The sequence below is a fragment of the Xenopus tropicalis genome, chromosome 10 (assembly GCF_000004195.4).
Source record: "Xenopus tropicalis strain Nigerian chromosome 10, UCB_Xtro_10.0, whole genome shotgun sequence".
NCBI lineage: Eukaryota > Metazoa > Chordata > Amphibia > Anura > Pipidae > Xenopus > Xenopus tropicalis.
Window position 1 is genome coordinate 2,679,357 of NC_030686.2, and position 23,404 is coordinate 2,702,760.

The following is a 23,404-nucleotide window of genomic DNA, read 5'->3' on the forward strand; positions in this document are numbered from 1 at the left end:
CGTTTGGGGAGAAACAGTCGCGCAGAAATAATGCGTTTGGGGAGAAACAGTCGCGCAGAAATAATGCGTTTGGGGAGAAACAGTCGCGCAGAAATAATGCGTTTGGGGAGAAACAGTCGCGCAGAAATAATGCGTTTGGGGAGAAACAGTCGCGCAGAAATAATGCGTTGAATGAATTTTCGGCCGTTTCATGAAACTGAATGGTTTCGGCAAAGCGCCACATGGAACCTACTGGGGCTTTGGGGGGGGGGGGTTTGGCTTCAGTTCCCCCCCAAAAAAAGGTTTTTACCCCAAGTGTCTCAGGGTTTGACTCTGGCGACACATTAACCCTTTGGTTTCCTTTCCTTTTTATTGTGTTGGGGTGAAACCCACAGACTGTTCTTCCGCTTCTTATTCTTCTTAGCGCCCCCTATTGTCTAAACGCTGCTCCCCCTACAGGTTTAGGGGTACAACACCCAGACTCCCCACACATATTCGCCCTATAGCGGAGCTGCTTGTGTGTATCTAAGGGATCCCACCTCCCCGTCTTTTTGTGGCGCCGCTCTGAACCCCCCAATTTTCCCATTGACTCTGACAGGGAAGATTTCAAACTGCTGCCAATCTCACAGCTTTGAGGCCACACCCCCCAAACTTGAATCACACAGTCATGGGGTCAGTCTGAATGAAAATATATTTGTTGGATGGCCAAAAGTGGGTGGAGCTGGGAACAGCCAATCAGATTTTACCTATTGATTTGGCGGAAATTCAGCCACAGTAATAACCCCGGGATGTTTAGGTTTTTAAAAGTGGGCGGAGCCACCAACCTCCAATCAGATGTCACTCGTTGACTTTCAGTGGGGAAATTTAAATGGCTGCCATTCAGACACCATTAAAACCAGGGTCCCCAAACTTTGCACAGGGGTTTTTAGTATATAACTGTGGGTCAACGGTTAGAAAAAGTGGGCGGGGCCAACAACAGCCAATCAGATTTCATTCAGTGACTTCATGTTTTTCAACCCAACAGGAAGTTTGTTCTCCAACGTCCCTTTCTAGTTGTCATTAAAGTCGGATTCTTACTTATTTGCTCGCGGGTTAATGGGAATGAGTTCGGATCTGTCGCCGCACTTTGTAATTCTAATCTTATTTGGAAACGACTCCCGTGTTTTGGCCCAATAGCTTAGTGAGTGGGGAGGTTGCGCTAAACACAGCAAAATGGGAGATTGAAAGTAAAGTCCCGTTCTGTTCCCTGATCCCTATGAGCACTATTAAACCAACTGCCAAATAATAAGCTCCGCCCAAGCCCTGTTTATTGCACTAATGGCCAGAAATAGAGTGTACTGTCCCTTTAATGCCTTTTATTGCTGCTTGGATGGCTTTCTGAGCTGGAAATACCCAGGGCTAAAGTAATATACCCGGCTCAGTTTTGGGGCCCTACAACAAGCAACAACTAGACACAGTGACTGTACCCCGGAGTCCTACTATAAACTAATACCGACTGCAACTACTATGGGGGTAACTGGCACATAGTAACCCTGAGTGGGGGCATTCTGTATGGGGGTAACTGGCACCTAGTAACCCTGAGTGGGGGCATTCTGTATGGGGGTAATTGGCACATAGTAACCCTGAGTGGGGGCATTCTGTATGGGGGTAACTGGCACCTAGTAACCCTGAGTGGGGGCATTCTGTATGGGGGTAACTAGCACATAGTAACCCTGAGTGGGGGCATTCTGTATGGGGGTAACTGGCGCATAGTAACCCTGAGTGGGGGCATTCTGTATGGGGGTAACTGGCACATAGTAACCCTGAGTGGGGGCATTCTGTATGGGGGTAACTGGCGCATAGTAACCCTGAGTGGGGGCATTCTGTATGGGGGTAACTGGCACATAGTAACCCTGAGTGGGGGCATTCTGTATGGGGGTAACTGGCACATAGTAACCCTGAGTGGGGGCATTCTGTATGGGGGTAACTGGCACATAGTAACCCTGAGTGGGGGCATTCTGTATGGGGGTAACTGGCACATAGTAACCCTGAGTGGGGGCATTCTGTATGGGGGTAACTGGCACATAGTAACCCTGAGTGGGGGCATTCTGTATGGGGGTAACTGGCACATAGTAACCCTGAGTGGTTTACTGATAATTAACTCTACGTGTGTTTAGCAGAGGAAATTCTCAGTATTGTCTATGGCAGGGGATTTTCTGGATATTAGTAGCTGTGAAAAAGTAGCTGCTGCTAGTTGCTCAGTGTGTCTTCACGATGGTGAAGCGAGCAGATCTTCTCCCAATGTCCCCACCCACGGGTGGGCAATAACAGGTTAATTCGGTTGATCAAACTAGAACAGTGGGTATAGATTCGGGGACCACATTAACGAGCCGATGCAGTCCCTGATCTGACGAAAAATCGAACCTGCCCAATCGAGATCTGCCCAATTTCTGGCCAGATATCAGTCGGGGGGGGCCATACATGGGCAGATAAGCTGCCCAATCGGTTTAAGGGACTGATATCGGCGGCTAGACCCGCCCCGTGTATGGCCCCTTTAGGGAGAAAATCCCACAAGGCTGTATTTTTTGTCCGAATAAATGACTTTTTGAATTTTATTTTTATCACTACTAATTATTATTAACACTTATGTATAAAGCGCCAACATACCCCGCAGCGCTGTACAATAAGTGGGTTCCATACATTGGGCATACAGAGTAACATATAAAGCAATCAGTAACCGATACAGGAGGGGAAGGGAGCCCTGCCCAAAAGAGCTTACACTCTACAAGGAGTAACATATAAAGCAATCAGTAACCGATACAGGAGGGGAAGGGAGCCCTGCCCAAAAGAGCTTACACTCTACAAGGAGTAACATATAAAGCAATCAGTAAACCGATACAGGAGGGGGAGGGAGCCCTGCCCAAAAGAGCTTACACTCTACAAGGAGTAACATATAAAGCAATCAGTAACCGATACAGGAGGGGGAGGGAGCCCTGCCCAAAAGAGCTTACACTCTACAAGGAGTAACATATAAAGCAATCAGTAACCGATACAGGAGGGGGAGGGAGCCCTGCCCAAAAGAGCTTACACTCTACAAGGAGTAACATATAAAGCAATCAGTAACCGATACAGGAGGGGAAGAGAGCCCTGCCCAAAGAGCTTACACTCTACAAGGAGTAACATATAAAGCAATCAGTAACCGATACAGGAGGGGAAGGGAGCCCTGCCCAAAAGAGCTTACACTCTACAAGGAGTAACATATAAAGCAATCAGTAACCGATACAGGAGGGGAAGGGAGCCCTGCCCAAAAGAGCTTACACTCTACAAGGAGTAACATATAAAGCAATCAGTAACCGATACAGGAGGGGAAGAGAGCCCTGCCCAAAAGAGCTTACACTCTACAAGGAGTAACATATAAAGCAATCAGTAACCGATACAGGAGGGGAAGGGAGCCCTGCCCAAAAGAGCTTACACTCTACAAGGAGTAACATATAAAGCAATCAGTAACCGATACAGGAGGGGAAGGGAGCCCTGCCCAAAAGAGCTTACAATCTACAAATTTCATTATCGATGGTCGTTGCAATTAAACTGCGTTGTTTGTTTATATGAGTTAAGGTCCCCATACACGGGCCGATTGTAGCTATGTAACTATTAGCGACTTCACCCACATCAGCTGCACTAACTCAGTAGCAGGGCCCATACAGCCCTTATATCATCTGTATTTGTCTCAAACACTCCCACATCCAACTCCCAGCTCTCCATTTCCTACACAAACAGCGACTTTGTATCAGCCTGCGATCAGTGCGACTTTGTATCAGCCTGCGATCAGTGCGACTTTGTATCAGCCTGCGATCAGTGCGACTTTGTATCAGCCTGCGATCAGTGCGACTTTGTATGAGACTGCGATCAGTGCGACTTTGTATCAGCCTGCGATCAGTGCGACTTTGTATGAGACTGCGATCAGTGCGACTTTGTATGAGACTGAGATCAGTGCGACTTTGTATGAGACTGCGATCAGTGCGACTTTGTATCAGCCTGCGATCAGTGCGACTTTGTATGAGACTGAGATCAGTGCGACTTTGTATGAGACTGCGATCAGCCTCCTTGGGAGCTGTGTGTATTTGGCAGAAGCCGGAGTAGGGAGAGATGAGTGGGACAGGGGCAGTCAGGGCTCAGACACTGGGCGGGCAGATGGGTGAGACGGTTCGGACGCGGCTGCGGGGAAGGCAGGGAAGAGGCCGGGGAGGAGGAGAGGGGTGCGGGCCCGGCGGGGCTGGGGGGGAGGAGGGAAGGCGGGGGATAGAGCAGCGGGCGGAGGCAGAGGGAGGCGGGCTGAGCTGTTCGAGTCTCCGAGGCTGAGCTCCCGCAGGCCGGGAATCCCTTCTCCTGTACCGGGGCCGCCATGGCTCTGAGGGAACTGAAAGTCTGTCTGCTGGGGGTGAGTGGGATTGTGGGTAGGGGCAGCTGGGGGTGAGTGGGATTGTGGGTAGGGGCAGCTGGGGGTGAGTGGGATTGTGGGTAGGGGCAGCTGGGGGTGAGTGGATTGTGGGTAGGGGCAGCTGGGGGTGAGTGGGATTGTGGGTAGGGGCAGCTGGGGGTGAGTGGGATTGTGGGTAGGGGCAGCTGGGGGTGAGTGGGATTGTGGGTAGGGGCAGCTGGGGGTGAGTGGGATTGTGGGTAGGGGCAGCTGGGGGTGAGTGGGATTGTGGGTAGGGGCAGCTGGGGGTGAGTGGGATTGTGGGTAGGGGCAGCTGGGGGTGAGTGGGATTGTGGGTAGGGGCAGCTGGGGGTGAGTGGGATTGTGGGTAGGGGCAGCTGGGGGTGAGTGGGATTGTGGGTAGGGGCAGCTGGGGGTGAGTGGGATTGTGGGTAGGGGCAGCTGGGGGTGAGTGGGATTGTGGGTAGGGGCAGCTGGGGGTGAGTGGGATTGTGGGTAGGGGCAGCTGGGGGTGAGTGGGATTGTGGGTAGGGGCAGCTGGGGGTGAGTGGGATTGTGGGTAGGGGCAGCTGGGGGTGAGTGGGATTGTGGGTAGGGGCAGCTGGGGGTGAGTGGCATTGTGGGTAGGGGCCCCCTGGTTATTAGTAGGGCCCTGACTAATGACAGGACTCCTGGGATAGAGATGGGGTGGGGATCATAGGGGCTGCTGGGTAGAAGTTTTGGGGAGTGAGTGCTGGGGGCACAGTGGGTTGGCACAGGGGCAGAGCTCGGTGGGTACCGGGAGCCTTCCCAGAGTATTTGCCTCCTGAATTTGTTTTCCTTCCCCCCCCCCCCCCTCCCTCTCTTGGTACTTTCTCACTGTCTGTGATTGTACGGTGCCCCCCCTCAGTGCATCTGTGAGTGTGAATATATGTGGGTGCTGCCATGTGTGTCTGTGCCCTTTGGGGGTCGATATATGAGGGTGCCACATACACCATCCAAATTGATTGCCCTCTTGTGCATTTGTGCCAACTCAGGGTAATAGTTACCCCCCCATTGGGGTGAGCAGTGGTTTAGCCGAGGGTGCCCAGACCTGTGACCAAGGACAGTCGGACAGTGAGCCCTTAGTGTTATACAGAGACCTGTACGGCTGCCTCCGGCCAAAGGTTTATTTGCCTGGGTTATGGTTGCTAGGGAACAGGTTAGTGTCACCAGGTGTGACTCCCTAACAACTTGTATCTAAGGGCTTTACCTGCCTGTGGGCCAGGGGTAAACTGAGCTTGCCCCCGAGTATTGAATTATTTAGCTTTTTGTGCAGCTGCTCTCCATTTTGGAATTTCAGCCGCTGTCTGGTTGCTAGGGTCAAATATAACCTAGCAACCAGGCATTAGCTTGAAAGAGAGACTGGAATATAAATAAAGAAGGGCCTAATTAGAAAGATAAGTAATAAAAAGTAACAATAACAATAAAACTGGAGCCTCACAGAGCAATAGGGTTTGGCTGCCGGGGTCAGTTATCCTGTTGCTAGGGCTCCAATTACCTTAGCAACCACGGATATGAATAGGGGAGGGGCTGAATAGAAAGATAAGGAATAAAAAGTAACAATAACAATAAAACTGGAGCCTCACAGAGCAATAGGGTTTGGCTGCCGGGGTCAGTTATCCTGTTGCTAGGGCTCCAATTACCTTAGCAACCACGGATATGAATAGGGGAGGGGCTGAATAGAAAGATAAGGGATAAACAGTAACAATAACAATAAAACTGGAGCCTCACAGAGCAATAGGGTTTGGCTGCCGGGGTCAGTGACCCCCATTTGAAAGCTGCAAAGATTCAGAAGAGGAGGGCAAATAATTCAAAAATGATTAAAAAAAAATGAAGACCAATTGCAAAGTTGCTAAGGATATGCCATTCTATAACATACTAAGTTCATCTGAAGGTTAAACTCCCCTTTAATTAGGAGTGCAAGCTCACCTGCCCAGTGCTGAGTCGCTTATCTCTCGGGCTGGTTACACTCAGTGGGCGGGGCTATTGCAGCTCAGCTTGGGTGCTGTGACCCCATTCCTATTTATTTAGCAGCCGGGTCAGTGACACCCATGGGACACATTACCTTTGGGTTGGTGACTGTAGCGCGCGTGTCTGTGGTACTTTGTCGCGCGCGTGTCTGTGGTACTTTGTCGCGCGCGTGTCTGTGGTACTTTGTCGCGCGCGTGTCTGTGGTACTTTGTCGCGCGCGTGTCTGTGGTACTTTGTCGCGCGCGTGTCTGTGGTACTTTGTCGCGCGCGTGTCTGTGGTACTTTGTCGCGCGCGTGTCTGTGGTACTTTGTCGCGCGCGTGTCTGTGGTACTTTGTCGCGCGCGTGTCTGTGGTACTTTGTCGCGCGCGTGTCTGTGGTACTTTGTCGCGCGCGTGTCTGTGGTACTTTGTCGCGCGCGTGTCTGTGGTACTTTGTCGCGCGCGTGTCTGTGGTACTTTGTCGCGCGCGTGTCTGTGGTACTTTGTCGCGCGCGTGTCTGTGGTACTTTGTCGCGCGCGTGTCTGTGGTACTTTGTCGCGCGCGTGTCTGTGGTACTTTGCCGCGCGCGTCCCTGTGCCACTTTGCCGCGCGCGTCCCTGTGCCACTTTGCCGCGCGCGTCCCTGTGCCACTTTGCCGCGCGCGTCCCTGTGCCACTTTGCCGCGCGCGTCCCTGTGCCACTTTGCCGCGCGCGTCCCTGTGCCACTTTGCCGCGCGCGTCCGTGCCACTTTGTTGCGCGTGTGTCTGTGCCACTTTGTCGCGCGTGTGTCTCTCTCCTCGCCCCGGGGCTTTGCATCATTTCCCTGTCAGGAGTTGCTAATTCTGTTTATTCAGCTCAGTAACGAGCCCAGTGGGTAATTGACATAAATATAATTACTGAGCGCTTTGTTCTTGTCAGCCCCGGGGTATTTGCGCTGTTTATTTGCCCCTCACTGCCCTACGGCTGGCACGTTGGGCAGCTGCTTTATTGGTCTCTGGTCAGCAACAGGTTAAAGCCTCCATGTTTATTTGGCCTTTCTGCCTGGAGCCAGTATTGGTCCCCGAGTCACTGCAAGGGGGGAACAGGGGGTTCTGGGCAATAAAGGCAATTAAAGGGGAAGTTCACCTTTAAATACATGCGGGGGGGGCTTCTCCCACCCCTGCATTGGTATTATGTAGCAATTTGCAATTGGTCTTCATTTTTTATTGTATGGTTTTCGGTTATTTAGCAGCTATCTGGTTGCTAGGGTCTTTTTATCTTAGCAACCAGGAAGATGAATATGAGAGGAGCTGAATAGAAAGATTTGCCAAGGGCGCCAGAATACTTCCCAAACTTCACAATTTCGTTCTAGCTGTGGGGGTATCACGGGGGGGGGGTCCCCTGTATCTGTGTTATTATTTGTGCCTGTTCCCTTGTCCCTTTCTGCTTTCTGATGCTGATTGTGTGTCCCCCCCACCCCCCCGCAGGATACCGGCGTCGGCAAGTCCAGCATCGTATGGAGATTCGTGGAGGACAGTTTTGACCCGAATATCAATCCCACCATTGGGTAAGGAAAGTAGGCCCCGCCCCTCATCCCTGTTTCCTCTGTAGGCCCCGCCCCTCATCCCTGTTTCCTCTGTAGGCCCCGCCCCTCATCCCTGTTTCCTCTGCGGCCCCCCAGTATTTCTCTAACGAGAGCAGTGGGAATATTTCTGTGCAGCCCCCCAGTATTTCTCTAACGAGAGCAGTGGGAATATTTCTGTGCAGCCCCCCAGTATTTCTCTAACGAGAGCAGTGGGAATATTTCTGTGCAGCCCCCCAGTATTTCTCTAACGAGAGCAGTGGGAATATTTCTGTGCGGCCCCCCAGTATTTCTCTAACGAGAGCAGTGGGAATATTTCTGTGCAGCCCCCCAGTATTTCTCTAACGAGAGCAGTGGGAATATTTCTGTGCGGCCCCCCAGTATTTCTCTAACGAGAGCAGTGGGAATATTTCTGTGCAGCCCCCCAGTATTTCCCTGATGAGAGCAGTGGGAATATTTCTGTGCGGCCCCCCAGTATTTCTCTAACAGGAGCAGTGGGAATATTTCTGTGCGGCCCCCCAGTATTTCTCTAACGAGAGCAGTGGGAATATTTCTGTGCGGCCCCCCAGTATTTCTCTAACAGGAGCAGTGGGAATATTTCTGTGCGGCCCCCCAGTATTTCTCTAACAGGAGCAGTGGGAATATTTCTGTGCGGCCCCCCAGTATTTCTCTAACGAGAGCAGTGGGAATATTTCTGTGCGGCCCCCCAGTATTTCTCTAACGAGAGCAGTGGGAATATTTCTGTGCGGCCCCCCAGTATTTCTCTAACGAGAGCAGTGGGAATATTTCTGTGCGGCCCCCAGTATTTCTCTAACAGGAGCAGTGGGAATATTTCTGTGCGGCCCCCCAGTATTTCTCTAACAGGAGCAGTGGGAATATTTCTGTGCAGCCCCCCAGTATTTCTCTAACAGGAGCAGTGGGAATATTTCTGTGCGGCCCCCCCAGTATTTCTCTAACAGGAGCAGTGGGAATATTTCTGTGCAGCCCCCCAGTATTTCTCTAACAGGAGCAGTGGGAATATTTCTGTGCGGCCCCCCAGTATTTCTCTAACAGGAGCAGTGGGAATATTTCTGTGCAGCCCCCCAGTATTTCTCTAACAGGAGCAGTGGGAATATTTCTGTGCAGCCCCCCAGTATTTCTCTAACAGGAGCAGTGGGAATATTTCTGTGCGGCCCCCCCAGTATTTCTCTAACAGGAGCAGTGGGAATATTTCTGTGCGGCCCCCCAGTATTTCTCTAACGAGAGCAGTGGGAATATTTCTGTGCGGCCCCCCAGTATTTCTCTAACAGGAGCAGTGGGAATATTTCTGTGCGGCCCCCCAGTATTTCTCTAACGAGAGCAGTGGGAATATTTCTGTGCGGCCCCCCAGTATTTCTCTAACAGGAGCAGTGGGAATATTTCTGTGCGGCCCCCCAGTATTTCTCTAACAGGAGCAGTGGGAATATTTCTGTGCGGCCCCCCAGTATTTCTCTAACAGGAGCAGTGGGAATATTTCTGTGCGGCCCCCCAGTATTTCTCTAACAGGAGCAGTGGGAATATTTCTGTGCAGCCCCCCCAGTATTTCTCTAACAGGAGCAGTGGGAATATTTCTGTGCGGCCCCCCAGTATTTCTCTAACGAGAGCAGTGGGAATATTTCTGTGCGGCCCCCCAGTATTTCTCTAACAGGAGCAGTGGGAATATTTCTGTGCGGCCCCCCAGTATTTCTCTAATGAGAGCAGTGGGAATATTTCTGTGCGGCCCCCAGTATTTCTCTAACGAGAGCAGTGGGAATATTTCTGTGCGGCCCCCCAGTATTTCTCTAACAGGAGCAGTGGGAATATTTCTGTGCGGCCCCCCAGTATTTCTCTAACAGGAGCAGTGGGAATATTTCTGTGCGGCCCCCCAGTATTTCTCTAACGAGAGCAGTGGGAATATTTCTGTGCGGCCCCCCAGTATTTCTCTAACGAGAGCAGTGGGAATATTTCTGTGCGGCCCCCCAGTATTTCTCTAACAGGAGCAGTGGGAATATTTCTGTGCGGCCCCCCAGTATTTCTCTAACGAGAGCAGTGGGAATATTTCTGTGCGGCCCCCCAGTATTTCTCTAACGAGAGCAGTGGGAATATTTCTGTGCGGCCCCCCAGTATTTCTCTAACGAGAGCAGTGGGAATATTTCTGTGCAGCCCCCCAGTATTTCTCTAACAAGAGCAGTGGGAATATTTCTGTGCGGCCCCCCAGTATTTCTCTAACAGGAGCAGTGGGAATATTTCTGTGCGGCCCCCCAGTATTTCTCTAACAGGAGCAGTGGGAATATTTCTGTGCGGCCCCCCCAGTATTTCTCTAACGAGAGCAGTGGGAATATTTCTGTGCGGCCCCCCAGTATTTCTCTAACAGGAGCAGTGGGAATATTTCTGTGCGGCCCCCCAGTATTTCTCTAACGAGAGCAGTGGGAATATTTCTGTGCGGCCCCCCAGTATTTCTCTAACAGGAGCAGTGGGAATATTTCTGTGCGGCCCCCCAGTATTTCTCTAACAGGAGCAGTGGGAATATTTCTGTGCGGCCCCCCAGTATTTCTCTAACGAGAGCAGTGGGAATATTTCTGTGCGGCCCCCCAGTATTTCTCTAACAGGAGCAGTGGGAATATTTCTGTGCGGCCCCCCAGTATTTCTCTAACAGGAGCAGTGGGAATATTTCTGTGCAGCCCCCCAGTATTTCTCTAACGAGAGCAGTGGGAATATTTCTGTGCGGCCCCCCAGTATTTCTCTAACAGGAGCAGTGGGAATATTTCTGTGCGGCCCCCCAGTATTTCTCTAACAGGAGCAGTGGGAATATTTCTGTGCAGCCCCCCAGTATTTCTCTAACGAGAGCAGTGGGAATATTTCTGTGCGGCCCCCCAGTATTTCTCTAACAGGAGCAGTGGGAATATTTCTGTGCAGCCCCCCAGTATTTCTCTAACAGGAGCAGTGGGAATATTTCTGTGCAGCCCCCCAGTATTTCTCTAACAGGAGCAGTGGGAATATTTCTGTGCGGCCCCCCAGTATTTCTCTAACAGGAGCAGTGGGAATATTTCTGTGCAGCCCCCCAGTATTTCTCTAACGAGAGCAGTGGGAATATTTCTGTGCGGCCCCCCAGTATTTCTCTAACAGGAGCAGTGGGAATATTTCTGTGCGGCCCCCCAGTATTTCTCTAACAGGAGCAGTGGGAATATTTCTGTGCAGCCCCCCAGTATTTCTCTAACAGGAGCAGTGGGAATATTTCTGTGCGGCCCCCCAGTATTTCTCTAACAGGAGCAGTGGGAATATTTCTGTGCAGCCCCCCCAGTATTTCTCTAACAGGAGCAGTGGGAATATTTCTGTGCGGCCCCCCAGTATTTCTCTAACGAGAGCAGTGGGAATATTTCTGTGCGGCCCCCCAGTATTTCTCTAACAGGAGCAGTGGGAATATTTCTGTGCGGCCCCCCAGTATTTCTCTAACAAGAGCAGTGGGAATATTTCTGTGCGGCCCCCCAGTATTTCTCTAACGAGAGCAGTGGGAATATTTCTGTGCGGCCCCCCAGTATTTCTCTAACAGGAGCAGTGGGAATATTTCTGTGCGGCCCCCCAGTATTTCTCTAACAGGAGCAGTGGGAATATTTCTGTGCGGCCCCCCAGTATTTCTCTAACAGGAGCAGTGGGAATATTTCTGTGCGGCCCCCCAGTATTTCTCTAACAGGAGCAGTGGGAATATTTCTGTGCAGCCCCCCCAGTATTTCTCTAACAGGAGCAGTGGGAATATTTCTGTGCGGCCCCCCAGTATTTCTCTAACGAGAGCAGTGGGAATATTTCTGTGCGGCCCCCCAGTATTTCTCTAACAGGAGCAGTGGGAATATTTCTGTGCGGCCCCCCAGTATTTCTCTAACGAGAGCAGTGGGAATATTTCTGTGCGGCCCCCCAGTATTTCTCTAACGAGAGCAGTGGGACTATTTCTGTGCGGCCCCCAGTATTTCTCTAACAGGAGCAGTGGGAATATTTCTGTGCGGCCCCCCAGTATTTCTCTAACAGGAGCAGTGGGAATATTTCTGTGCGGCCCCCCAGTATTTCTCTAACAGGAGCAGTGGGAATATTTCTGTGCGGCCCCCCAGTATTTCTCTAACGAGAGCAGTGGGAATATTTCTGTGCGGCCCCCCAGTATTTCTCTAACGAGAGCAGTGGGAATATTTCTGTGCGGCCCCCCAGTATTTCTCTAACAGGAGCAGTGGGAATATTTCTGTGCGGCCCCCCAGTATTTCTCTAACAGGAGCAGTGGGAATATTTCTGTGCGGCCCCCCAGTATTTCTCTAACAGGAGCAGTGGGAATATTTCTGTGCGGCCCCCCAGTATTTCTCTAACGAGAGCAGTGGGAATATTTCTGTGCAGCCCCCCAGTATTTCTCTAACAGGAGCAGTGGGAGGGGCCGCACATTCAGTTTATGGCAGAGTCACTTCCCTGCTGATGACTCCAGAAGGCACGGAAAGTTCTATCTCTCTGCCCAATCTCTGGGCTGTTTCACTATCATGTGAGTCACCAGTATATGGGTTAGAGATGAGTGAGAGTGCAAGGCGGCTAATAATAGCCGTGTCTGTGGGGCGTTAGCCATTAGCAAACAGGCTGTCACTGCGCAGAGCTACTAATTATCCCTGTTAATTAGTGTCTGCGCTACAGCCCATGGTGCTTCCATGGGGGAGAGACCCGATAGAGATATATAACAGGGTCATTTGGGTCTTAAAGTTTGTAATTATAACAAATAAATAAATAAATCTGGTTGCTAGGGTCCAAATTACCTTAGCAACCAGGGTGTGGATTGAATAAGAGGCTGGTATATGTATAGGGAAGGGACTGAATGGAAAAATAACAATAACAGTAAAACTGGAGCCTCACAGAGCAACAGTTTTCTGGTTGCCGGGGTCAGTCACCCCCATTTGAAAGCTGCAAAGAAGGCAAATAATTCAATATTTCTGTTTCTGTTTACAGGGCATCGTTCATGACCAAGACTGTGCCACATCAGAACGAACTCCATAAATTCCTCATTTGGGACACTGCTGGTCAGGAGCGTGTAAGTCCGTCTGTCTCGGCACATTGCAGCTTTATTGGGAAAGATAGAAGGACTGTTTGTGCAGAAATACATACAGCTTATTCCTTATTACTTCTGCCTGAGCCCCAGGCGAGTTCCAGGGGTACCCAGGGCACAAATAAACACTCACCCCAAATCCCCCCCTAACTGGCCTTCAGGCTGGGCCCCCTTAGCCCATAACAAGGTTACAGATATATAGAAACATTGGGGTAACAGTCACCCCGCTATAGTTCCAGGGGTACCCAGGGCACAAATAAGCACTCACCCCAAATCCCCCCCTAACTGGCCTTCAGGCTGGGCCCCCTTAGCCCATAACAAGGTTACAGATATATAGAAACATTGGGGTAACAGTCACCCTGCTATAGTTTCAGGGGTACCCAGGGCACAAATAAGCACTCACCCCAAATCCCCCCCTAACTGGCCTTCAGGCTGGGCCCCCTTAGCCCATAACAAGGTTACAGATATATAGAAACATTGGGGTAACAGTCACCCTGCTATAGTTCCAGGGGTAACCAGGGCACAAATAAGCACTCACCCCAAATCCCCCCCTAACTGGCCTTCAGGCTGGGCCCCCTTAGCCCATAACAAGGTTACAGATATATAGAAACATTGGGGTAACAGTCACCCTGCTATAGTTCCAGGGGTACCCAGGGCACAAATAAGCACTCACCCCAAATCCCCCCCTAACTGGCCTTCAGGCTGGGCCCCCTTAGCCCATAACAAGGTTACAGATATATAGAAACATTGGGGTAACAGTCACCCTGCTATAGTTCCAGGGGTACCCAGGGCACAAATAAGCACTCACCCCAAATCCCCCCCTAACTGGCCTTCAGGCTGGGCCCCCTTAGCCCATAACAAGGTTACAGATATATAGAAACATTGGGGTAACAGTCACCCTGCTATAGTTTCAGGGGTACCCAGGGCACAAATAAGCACTCACCCCAAATCCCCCCCTAACTGGCCTTCAGGCTGGGCCCCCTTAGCCCATAACAAGGTTACAGATATATAGAAACATTGGGGTAACAGTCACCCCCGCTATAGTTCCAGGGGTACCCAGGGCACAAATAAGCACTCACCCCAAATCCCCCCCTAACTGGCCTTCAGGCTGGGCCCCCTTAGCCCATAACAAGGTTACAGATATATAGAAACATTGGGGTAACAGTCACCCTGCTATAGTTCCAGGGGTACCCAGGGCACAAATAAGCACTCACCCCAAATCCCCCCCTAACTGGCCTTCAGGCTGGGCCCCCTTAGCCCATAACAAGGTTACAGATATATAGAAACATTGGGTAACAGTCACCCTGCTATAGTTCCAGGGGTACCCAGGGCACAAATAAGCACTCACCCCAAATCCCCCCTAACTGGCCTTCAGGCTGGGCCCCCTTAGCCCATAACAAGGTTACAGATATATAGAAACATTGGGGTAACAGTCACCCCGCTATAGTTCCAGGGGTACCCAGGGCACAAATAAGCACTCACCCCAAATCCCCCCTAACTGGCCTTCAGGCTGGGCCCCCTTAGCCCATAACAAGGTTACAGATATATAGAAACATTGGGGTAACAGTCACCCCGCTATAGTTCCAGGGGTACCCAGGGCACAAATAAGCACTCACCCCCAAATCCCCCCCTAACTGGCCTTCAGGCTGGGTCCCCTTAGCCCATAACAAGGTTATAGATATATAGAAACATTGGGGTAACAGTCACCCCGCTATAGTTCCAGGGGTACCCAGGGCACAAATAAGCACTCACCCCAAATCCCCCCCTAACTGGCCTTCAGGCTGGGCCCCCTTAGCCCATAACAAGGTTACAGATATATAGAAACATTGGGGTAACAGTCACCCCGCTATAGTTCCAGGGGTACCCAGGGCACAAATAAGCACTCACCCCAAATCCCCCCTAACTGGCCTTCAGGCTGGGCCCCCTTAGCCCATAACAAGGTTACAGATATATAGAAACATTGGGGTAACAGTCACCCCGCTATAGTTCCAGGGGTACCCAGGGCACAAATAAGCACTCACCCCAAATCCCCCCCTAACTGGCCTTCAGGCTGGGCCCCCTTAGCCCATAACAAGGTTACAGATATATAGACTCAGGCCGGGCCCCGTGGCTCATAGTGCAGATACAAGGGAACAATATGACAGATATGTATAAATAGAAGGAATGTAACACTTAGCTGGGCAGAGGCAGAACCCTACATACATAGCTATGAATACAGAATATACAGGAAGCTGTTATATGAAGTTGCTAAACACAAAGCTGTTTCTATTAATGGACGTTCCAGTCGGTGAGTCTATATACTCGTGTGCTCTCGGCCAGATTCTCATTGTTGCCCCAAATATATATATTTTATCCTGTACTAAATGGCAGAGAAGGGAGGAGCTAATAACGTTGTGCCATCTCTGAGTAGAACGTTCTGTGACTTCTTTCCAGATACTGCGGAACCGGTTCCCCTGCCTGCTGTACAGTATCAGTAATAACATATTCGAGCGGCTCTGTTGTCTCCTCTTTATGGGCCCCTTTCTGCTCTCAGACTAATGGTTAAATGATTCCCTTTTCTCTGTAATAATAAAACAGTACCTGTACTTGATCCCAACTAAGATATAATTACCCCTTATTGGGGCAGAACAGCCCTATTGGGTTTATTTCATGGTTAAATGATTCCCTTTTCTCTGTAATAATAAAACAGTACCTGTACTTGATCCCAACTAAGATATAATTACCCCTTATTGGGGGCAGAACAGCCCTATTGGGTTTATTTAATGGTTAAATGATTCCCTTTTCTCTGTAATAATAAAACAGTACCTGTACTTGATCCCAACTAAGATATAATTACCCCTTATTGGGGCAGAACAGCCCTATTGGGTTTATTTAATGGTTAAATGATTCCCTTTTCTCTGTAATAATAAAACAGTACTGAGATTAGAGCAGGTGCAGAAAATCCTGAAGTGAAGTTCATGGCCTGCAGAGCTTACAGTCTGTATCTGAGTGAGGGGTTCATATTCTGTCATTGGGGATGTCAGCCAATCACATTTGCTTTTGTTTGATCCTAGTTCCGCGCATTGGCCCCAATGTACTACAGAGGTTCTACAGCAGCCATCATTGTGTATGATATAACGAAAGAGGTAAGAACCCCCAGCATCCCACAGGTATCCAGTAAAAAAAGAATGTTCTACGATCACAGTAAGATATGTTTTCTGTACTGAGGGTACTGAAAGGTATGTGATAGCTAGAATCTCAGCCATAAAGCAGGGCAGGACTGCTGCTTACAATGGGGGGATCAGATAGGATCTGTGCCACTGTGACAGAATGCTCTGTTATACAGATAGCTAGAATCTCAGCCATAAAGCAGGGCAGGACTGCTGCTTACAATGGGGGGGGATCAGATAGGATCTGTGCCACTGTGACAGAATGCTCTGTTATACAGATAGCTAGAATCTCAGCCATAAAGCAGGGCAGGACTGCTGCTTACAATGGGGGGGGATCAGATAGGATCTGTGCCACTGTGACAGAATGCTCTGTTATACAGATAGCTAGAATCTCAGCCATAAAGCAGGGCAGGACTGCTGCTTACAATGGGGGGGGATCAGATAGGATCTGTGCCACTGTGACAGAGTGCTCTGTTATACAGATAGCTAGAATCTCAGCCATAAAGCAGGGCAGGACTGCTGCTTACAATGGGGGGATCAGATAGGATCTGTGCCACTGTGACAGAATGCTCTGTTATACAGATAGCTAGAATCTCAGCCATAAAGCAGGGCAGGACTGCTGCTTACAATGGGGGGATCAGATAGGATCTGTGCCACTGTGACAGAATGCTCTGTTATACAGATAGCTAGAATCTCAGCCATAAAGCAGGGCAGGACTGCTGCTTACAATGGGGGGGGGGGATCAGATAGGATCTGTGCCACTGTGACAGAATGCTCTGTTATACAGATAGATAGAATCTCAGCCATAAAGCAGGGCAGGACTGCTGCTTACAATGGGGGGATCAGATAGGATCTGTGCCACTGTGACAGAATGCTCTGTTATACAGATAGCTAGAATCTCAGCCATAAAGCAGGGCAGGACTGCTGCTTACAATGGGGGGGATCAGATAGGATCTGTGCCACTGTGTCAGAATGCTCTGTTATACAGATAGCTAGAATCTCAGCCATAAAGCAGGGCAGGACTGCTGCTTACAATGGGGGGATCAGATAGGATCTGTGCCACTGTGACACCCATTGTATTTGATACCCTTTGTAAGCAGCAACCAACCTGGTTTATAAGGTGAATTGGACCCTAGCAACCAGATTAACACTGAAATTCCAAACTGGAGAACTGTGGAACAAAAAGTAAAATAATTAAGAAACTACCAATAATACAAAATGAAGACCAATTGCAAATTGTCTCAGAATATCTCTAAAATATGGACTTTTGGGGTTACTTTTTCTCAGGAAACCTTCTTAACATTAAAGAACTGGGTGAAGGAGCTACGGCAGCACGGGCCGCCCAACATTGTGGTCGCAATAGCAGGAAACAAGTGCGACCTCAACGACGTCAGGTAATGCCCCAGAGTTACAGGCCCGCGGGAGGTGGGAGGGTGGTTGCTAAGCAACCGACCTGCGTAGGAACATCTGACACTCGCTTATTGCCCCTCTTCTAGGGAAGTTTTGGAAAAAGATGCAAAAGACTACGCCGACTCCATCAACGCAGTATTCGTGGAAACCAGCGCGAAGAACGCCATCAACATCAATGAGCTGTTTATAGAAATTAGTAAGTGGGAGCCGCTCATATCATTCAGTAAATAGATCCAAATACAAACAGCTGATGTGACTCTATAATAACCAGTCATTCCCCTGCTGGAAAGTTCATGTAGGAGCCGCTCATATCATTCAGTAAACAGATCCCAATACAAACAGCTGATGTGACTCTATAATAACCAGTCATTCCCCTGCTGGAAAGTTCATGTAGGAGCCGCTCATATCATTCAGTAAATAGATCCAAATACAAACAGCTGATGTGACTCTATAATAACCAGTCATTCCCCTGCTGGAAAGTTCATGTAGGAGCCGCTCATATCATTCAGTAAACAGATCCCAATACAAACAGCCGATGTGACTCTATAATAACCAGTCATTCCCCTGCTGGAAAGTTCATGTAGGAGCCGCTCATATCAGTCAGTAAATAGATCCAAATACAAACAGCTGATGTGACTCTATAATAACCAGTCATTCCCCTGCTGGAAAGTTCATGTAGGAGCCGCTCATATCAGTCAGTAAATAGATCCCAATACAAACAGCCGATGTGACTCTATAATAACCAGTCATTCCCCTGCTGGAAAGTTCATGTAGGAGCCGCTCATATCAGTCAGTAAATAGATCCCAATACAAACAGCTGATGTGACTCTATAATAACCAGTCATTCCCCTGCTGGAAAGTTCATGTAGGAGCCGCTCATATCAGTCAGTAAATAGATCCCAATACAAACAGCTGATGTGACTCTATAATAACCAGTCATTCCCCTGCTGGAAAGTTCATGTAGGAGCCGCTCATATCATTCAGTAAATAGATCCAAATACAAACAGCTGATGTGACTCTATAATAACCAGTCATTCCCCTGCTGGAAAGTTCATGTAGGAGCCGCTCATATCAGTCAGTAAATAGATCCCAATACAAACAGCCGATGTGACTCTATAATAACCAGTCATTCCCCTGCTGGAAAGTTCATGTAGGAGCCGCTCATATCAGTCAGTAAATAGATCCCAATACAAACAGCCGATGTGACTCTATAATAACCAGTCATTCCCCTGCTGGAAAGTTCATGTAGGAGCCGCTCATATCAGTCAGTAAATAGATCCCAATACAAACAGCTGATGTGACTCTATAATAACCAGTCATTCCCCTGCTGGAAAGTTCATGTAGGAGCCGCTCATATCAGTCAGTAAATAGATCCCAATACAAACAGCTGATGTGACTCTATAATAACCAGTCATTCCCCTGCTGGAAAGTTCATGTAGGAGCCGCTCATATCAGTCAGTAAATAGATCCCAATACAAACAGCTGATGTGACTCTATAATAACCAGTCATTCCCCTGCTGGAAAGTTCATGTAGGAGCCGCTCATATCATTCAGTAAATAGATCCCAATACAAACAGCTGATGTGACTCTATAATAACCAGTCATTCCCCTGCTGGAAAGTTCATGTAGGAGCTGCTCATATCATTCAGTAAACAGATCCCAATACAAACAGCTGATGTGACTCTATAATAACCAGTCATTCCCCTGCTGGAAAGTTCATGTAGGAGCCGCTCATATCATTCAGTAAATAGATCCCAATACAAACAGCTGATGTGACTCTATAATAACCAGTCATTCCCCTGCTGGAAAGTTCATGTAGGAGCCGCTCATATCAGTCAGTAAATAGATCCCAATACAAACAGTCATTCCCCTGCTGGAAAGTTCATGCTTGTACGTGTTCCACCTCTGCAGGTAAAAGGATCCCCTCGGCCAACGCCGGCGCCACGTCTGGAAAGGGTTTCAAGCTCAGGAGACAGTCGTCGGAAGTAGAGCGCCGATGCTGCTGACAGGAGAGACTGCTGCTCGTTCACACAAGAGACCGGACTGTTGGGGTTCAGTGCCAGCCGTCCCATCTCCCAGTATGTTCCACAGACCAGGGGAACCGCGGTGTGAATGGGCCTTATTATCTAAAGGGAAAACGCCTCTTTGTTTGTGCCACGGAACCGCCCGATTGCTGATTGTTAGCTCTTCTGTACGACTATAGACGCCCCCTCGACTAACGGCGGAGTGTCGGGGAAGGCGATTTTGTAACGGATTTTGTGATTCACGTTATCACTGCGTTTTGCCTCCATTTCTCTGTGCCATTTTCCCCTTCGGCGGGAGGCGACAGACCCCCCACCCCTGCGTCGGCCGGTTAGCGCGGTTTAGTACTCCGTGCCCGGTTGCCTGCTCTCAGTACAAGCCTACTAACAAGCATGTTTGGATTGGGGGTTCTGCTTACTGGTACCGCTGGGGATGCTGGGAATTGTAGTGCCACGGCGGCTGGAGGACAGAGAAATACTGACCAATAGTGATTATTCACCCATTAGTCTTAAATGTATTCAGCTGAGCCCGGTTATTTTGGGGGTGTAAATTATTTGCTTTTAACTTACCTTTATGTATTAACCCTGTGCCTTCCGGGGAGCAGGTCATTCTCCATTAATGCTGTTTCTAAGGGCAAAGACACACGGGGCGATTAGTCGCGGCAGGTTTCTTAAAAAGTCGCGGCGACTAATCGGCATTCGTGCAAATGGAGTGATTGGTTGTGTCGGTGCCTATACTAACCTATGGCTGCTGAACTGAATTTTTAAAAAAGTGGCAGCGAAGTAGCTACTACTAGTAGCCCAGTGTGTCCTCACCCTTACTGCAAAGACACGCGTGGTGATTAGTAGGTGCGACTTTTTAAGAAGTTGCAGCGATCAATCTTCATGTGTGTCTTCACCCTGAGGCCAAGGACCCACGAAGCGGTTCAGTTGCTCGTGAATGGGAGTTGCTGGTTAAAAGCCCTTCGCGTTGCTTCTGTATTCCAAAGTCGCGCGGTTTCCTACTGCAGGCAACTTCATGCAACTTCGCAAAACCGAAACGCTGTTAAGAGCTTTCCACCGGCAACTCCTATTGTTGGAAAGGCCCTATGGGCGAAGACACACATGCAGATTAGTCGCTGCAACTTTTTAAAAAGCCGGCCGCGGATTCTCTGTGTGGATTAGTCGCCGTGACTTCTTAAAAAGTCGCACCTACTTATCACCACGTGTGTCTTCACAGTAAGGGTGAAGACACACAGAGCAGACAATGGTGATTATTTACTGATAATTGTCTCTGTGTGTGTTTTAGCAGAAGCAATTCTCATTATTGTCTATGGCAGGGGATTTTGTGGCGTTTAGTAGCCATGACAAATAGATTCTACTAAGTAGCTCCATGTGTCTTCACCCTAAAGGCCCCCATACACGGGCCGATAGAAGCTGCCGATATGGGTCCCTTGGACAGATTCGGCAGCTTATTGGCCTGTGTATGGGCAGAAAAGAGCCAGGGTAGCCACTTGCTACCCGATATCGCCCACCCGTAGGTGGGGATATCGGGTGAAGATCCGCTCGCTTGGCGACATCACCAAGCGAGCGGATCTTATAGTGTATGGGGACCTTAAGGGTAAAGACACACTGGGCTAATAGTAGCAGCTACTTTTTGAAGGCTACTAAACACAAGAATATACCCTGCCATAGACAATAATGAGAGCTGCCTTTGCTAAACACACGTAGAGACAATTAGTAAATGATCAGCATTGTCTTTTTTAGAAGCCACGACAAGTAGCTGCTACTAGTAGCTCCGTGTGTCTTTAGGGTGAAGCACACTGTGTTACTAGTAGCAGCTACTTGTCACGGCTAATAAACGCCAGAAAATCCCCTGCCATAGACAATACTGAGAGTTAATTCTGCTAAACACACGTAGGGACAATTATCAGTAAATGATCAGCATTGTCTATTTTAGTAGCCATGACAAGTAGCTGCTACTAGTAGCTCTGTGTGTCTTCACCCTAAGGGCTCTGGTACACGGGGAGATTAGTCGCCCGCGGCAAAACTCCCTGCTCGCGGGCGACTAATCTCCCCGAGTTGCCTTCCCTCTGCCATCCCACCGGCGAACATGTAAGTCGCCGGCGGGATGGCAGACGCGGCGAGGCGATTTCGGGAAATCGCCGAAAAAGACTCGCGAGGCTTTTTCGGCGATTTGCGCAAAATCTCGCCGCCGCGTCTGCCATCCCGCCGGCGACTTACATGTTCGCCGGTGGGATGGCAGAGGGAAGGCAACTCGGGGAGATTAGTCGCCCGCGAGCAGGGAGTTTTGCCGCGGGCGACTAATCTCCCCGTGTACCAGAGCCCTAAAGGGGGCCATACACGGGTTGATTTTAGCTGCCGATATCGGTCCCGATTCGGCAGCTTATCAGCCCGTGTAGGGGCAGAAACGACGGCCATGCCCGACAGATATCTGGCCTTAAATTGCCCAGATATTGATCGGGCAGCTTAAAAGATTTAGTCGGATTGGGGACCGCATCAACGAGCCAATGCAGTCCCCGACTGTGCCATTGCCGCCGTTAGAATTCGATCATTTGGCCCTACATTTGCCCGATATCGCCCACCTGTAGGTGGGGATATCGGGAGAAGATCTGCTTGCTTGGTGATCTTAACGTGTATGGCCACCTTAAGGGAGAAGACACACGGAGCTACTTAGTAGCAGCTACTTGTCACGACTACTAAACACCAGAAAAGTAGCCCTGTGTGTCTTTGCCCCTAGCCAGGCCTATAGTTTTGCACAGTCTATATAAGCACTTAGAATTATAATGCCATGGGGGGCAGGATGGTTACAGAGATGACTGATCCCATTGGCTGTTTATCACCCCTGGGTGTATGGGGGGTTAGTAGATAAGCCCAGCGGTGTGACGGTGTTGCACTAAGAGTAAAATGGCCACTATCAGTCACTAATTTAGCTTTGTTCAGATAAAAAGATTTTGTTACAAAAAAATAAATAAAATAAAAAACTCACAAAGCGCTGCCGTCCTGTAAGTCTATCAGCTATTGGTTACTCAGCTTCAACTCTCGCGAGACCCCATTGGCCCACACCCCGATGAGACTGCCCATCTCGCACACAGACAGGCGCAGATAAAGAGTTAACTCTTAGTATGATATAGAGAGTAATATTCTGAGACAACTTGCAATTGGTCTTTATTCTTAATTACTTTTTTAAGTTATTTCATTTTCAGTTCAGCAGCTCTCCAGTTTGGAGTTTCAATGGCTATTTGGTTGCTAGGGTCCAAATTTCATTAGCAACCAGGGAGTGGTTTGGATGAGAGACAGGTATATGAATAGGGGAGGGGCTGAATAGAAAAATAAGGAATAAAAAGTAACAATAACAATAAAACTGGAGCCTCACAGAGCAATAGGGTTTGGCTGCCGGGGTCAGTTATCCTGTTGCTAGGGCTCCAATTACCTTAGTAACCAGGGAGTGGTTTGGATGAGAGACGGGAATATGAATAGGGGAGGGGCTGAATAGAAAGATAAGGAATAAAAAGTAACAATAACAATAAAACTGGAGCCTCACAGAGCAATAGGGTTTGGCTGCCGGGGTCAGTTATCCTGTTGCTAGGGCTCCAATTACCTTAGTAACCAGGGAGTGGTTTGAATGAGAGACTAGAATATGAATAGGGGAGGGGCTGAATAAAAAGATAAGGAATAAAAAGTAACAATAACAATAAAACTGGAGCCTCACAGAGAAATAGGGTTTGGTTGCCGGGGTCAGTGACCCCCATTTGAAAGCTGCAAAGAGTTGAAATCAGAAACAAATAATGAAGACCAATTGAAAAGTTGCTTAGAATAGGTCATTCTATA

General features: G+C 49.2%; 1 protein-coding gene across 1 annotated transcript; it reads left to right on the top strand.

Moving 5' to 3' along the window:
* Positions 1-4,289: 4,289 nt before the first annotated feature.
* On the top strand, positions 4,290-20,523 carry rab22a (RAB22A, member RAS oncogene family; the record flags this gene model as incomplete). Its single annotated transcript, NM_001045653.1, is given in 7 exon segments — positions 4,290-4,396; positions 7,837-7,916; positions 12,897-12,978; positions 16,047-16,118; positions 17,430-17,536; positions 17,639-17,748; positions 19,464-20,523. Coding segments are annotated over 7 exon segments (582 nt in total). The 5' UTR covers positions 4,290-4,360.
* Between the last annotated feature and the right edge of the window lie 2,881 nt (positions 20,524-23,404).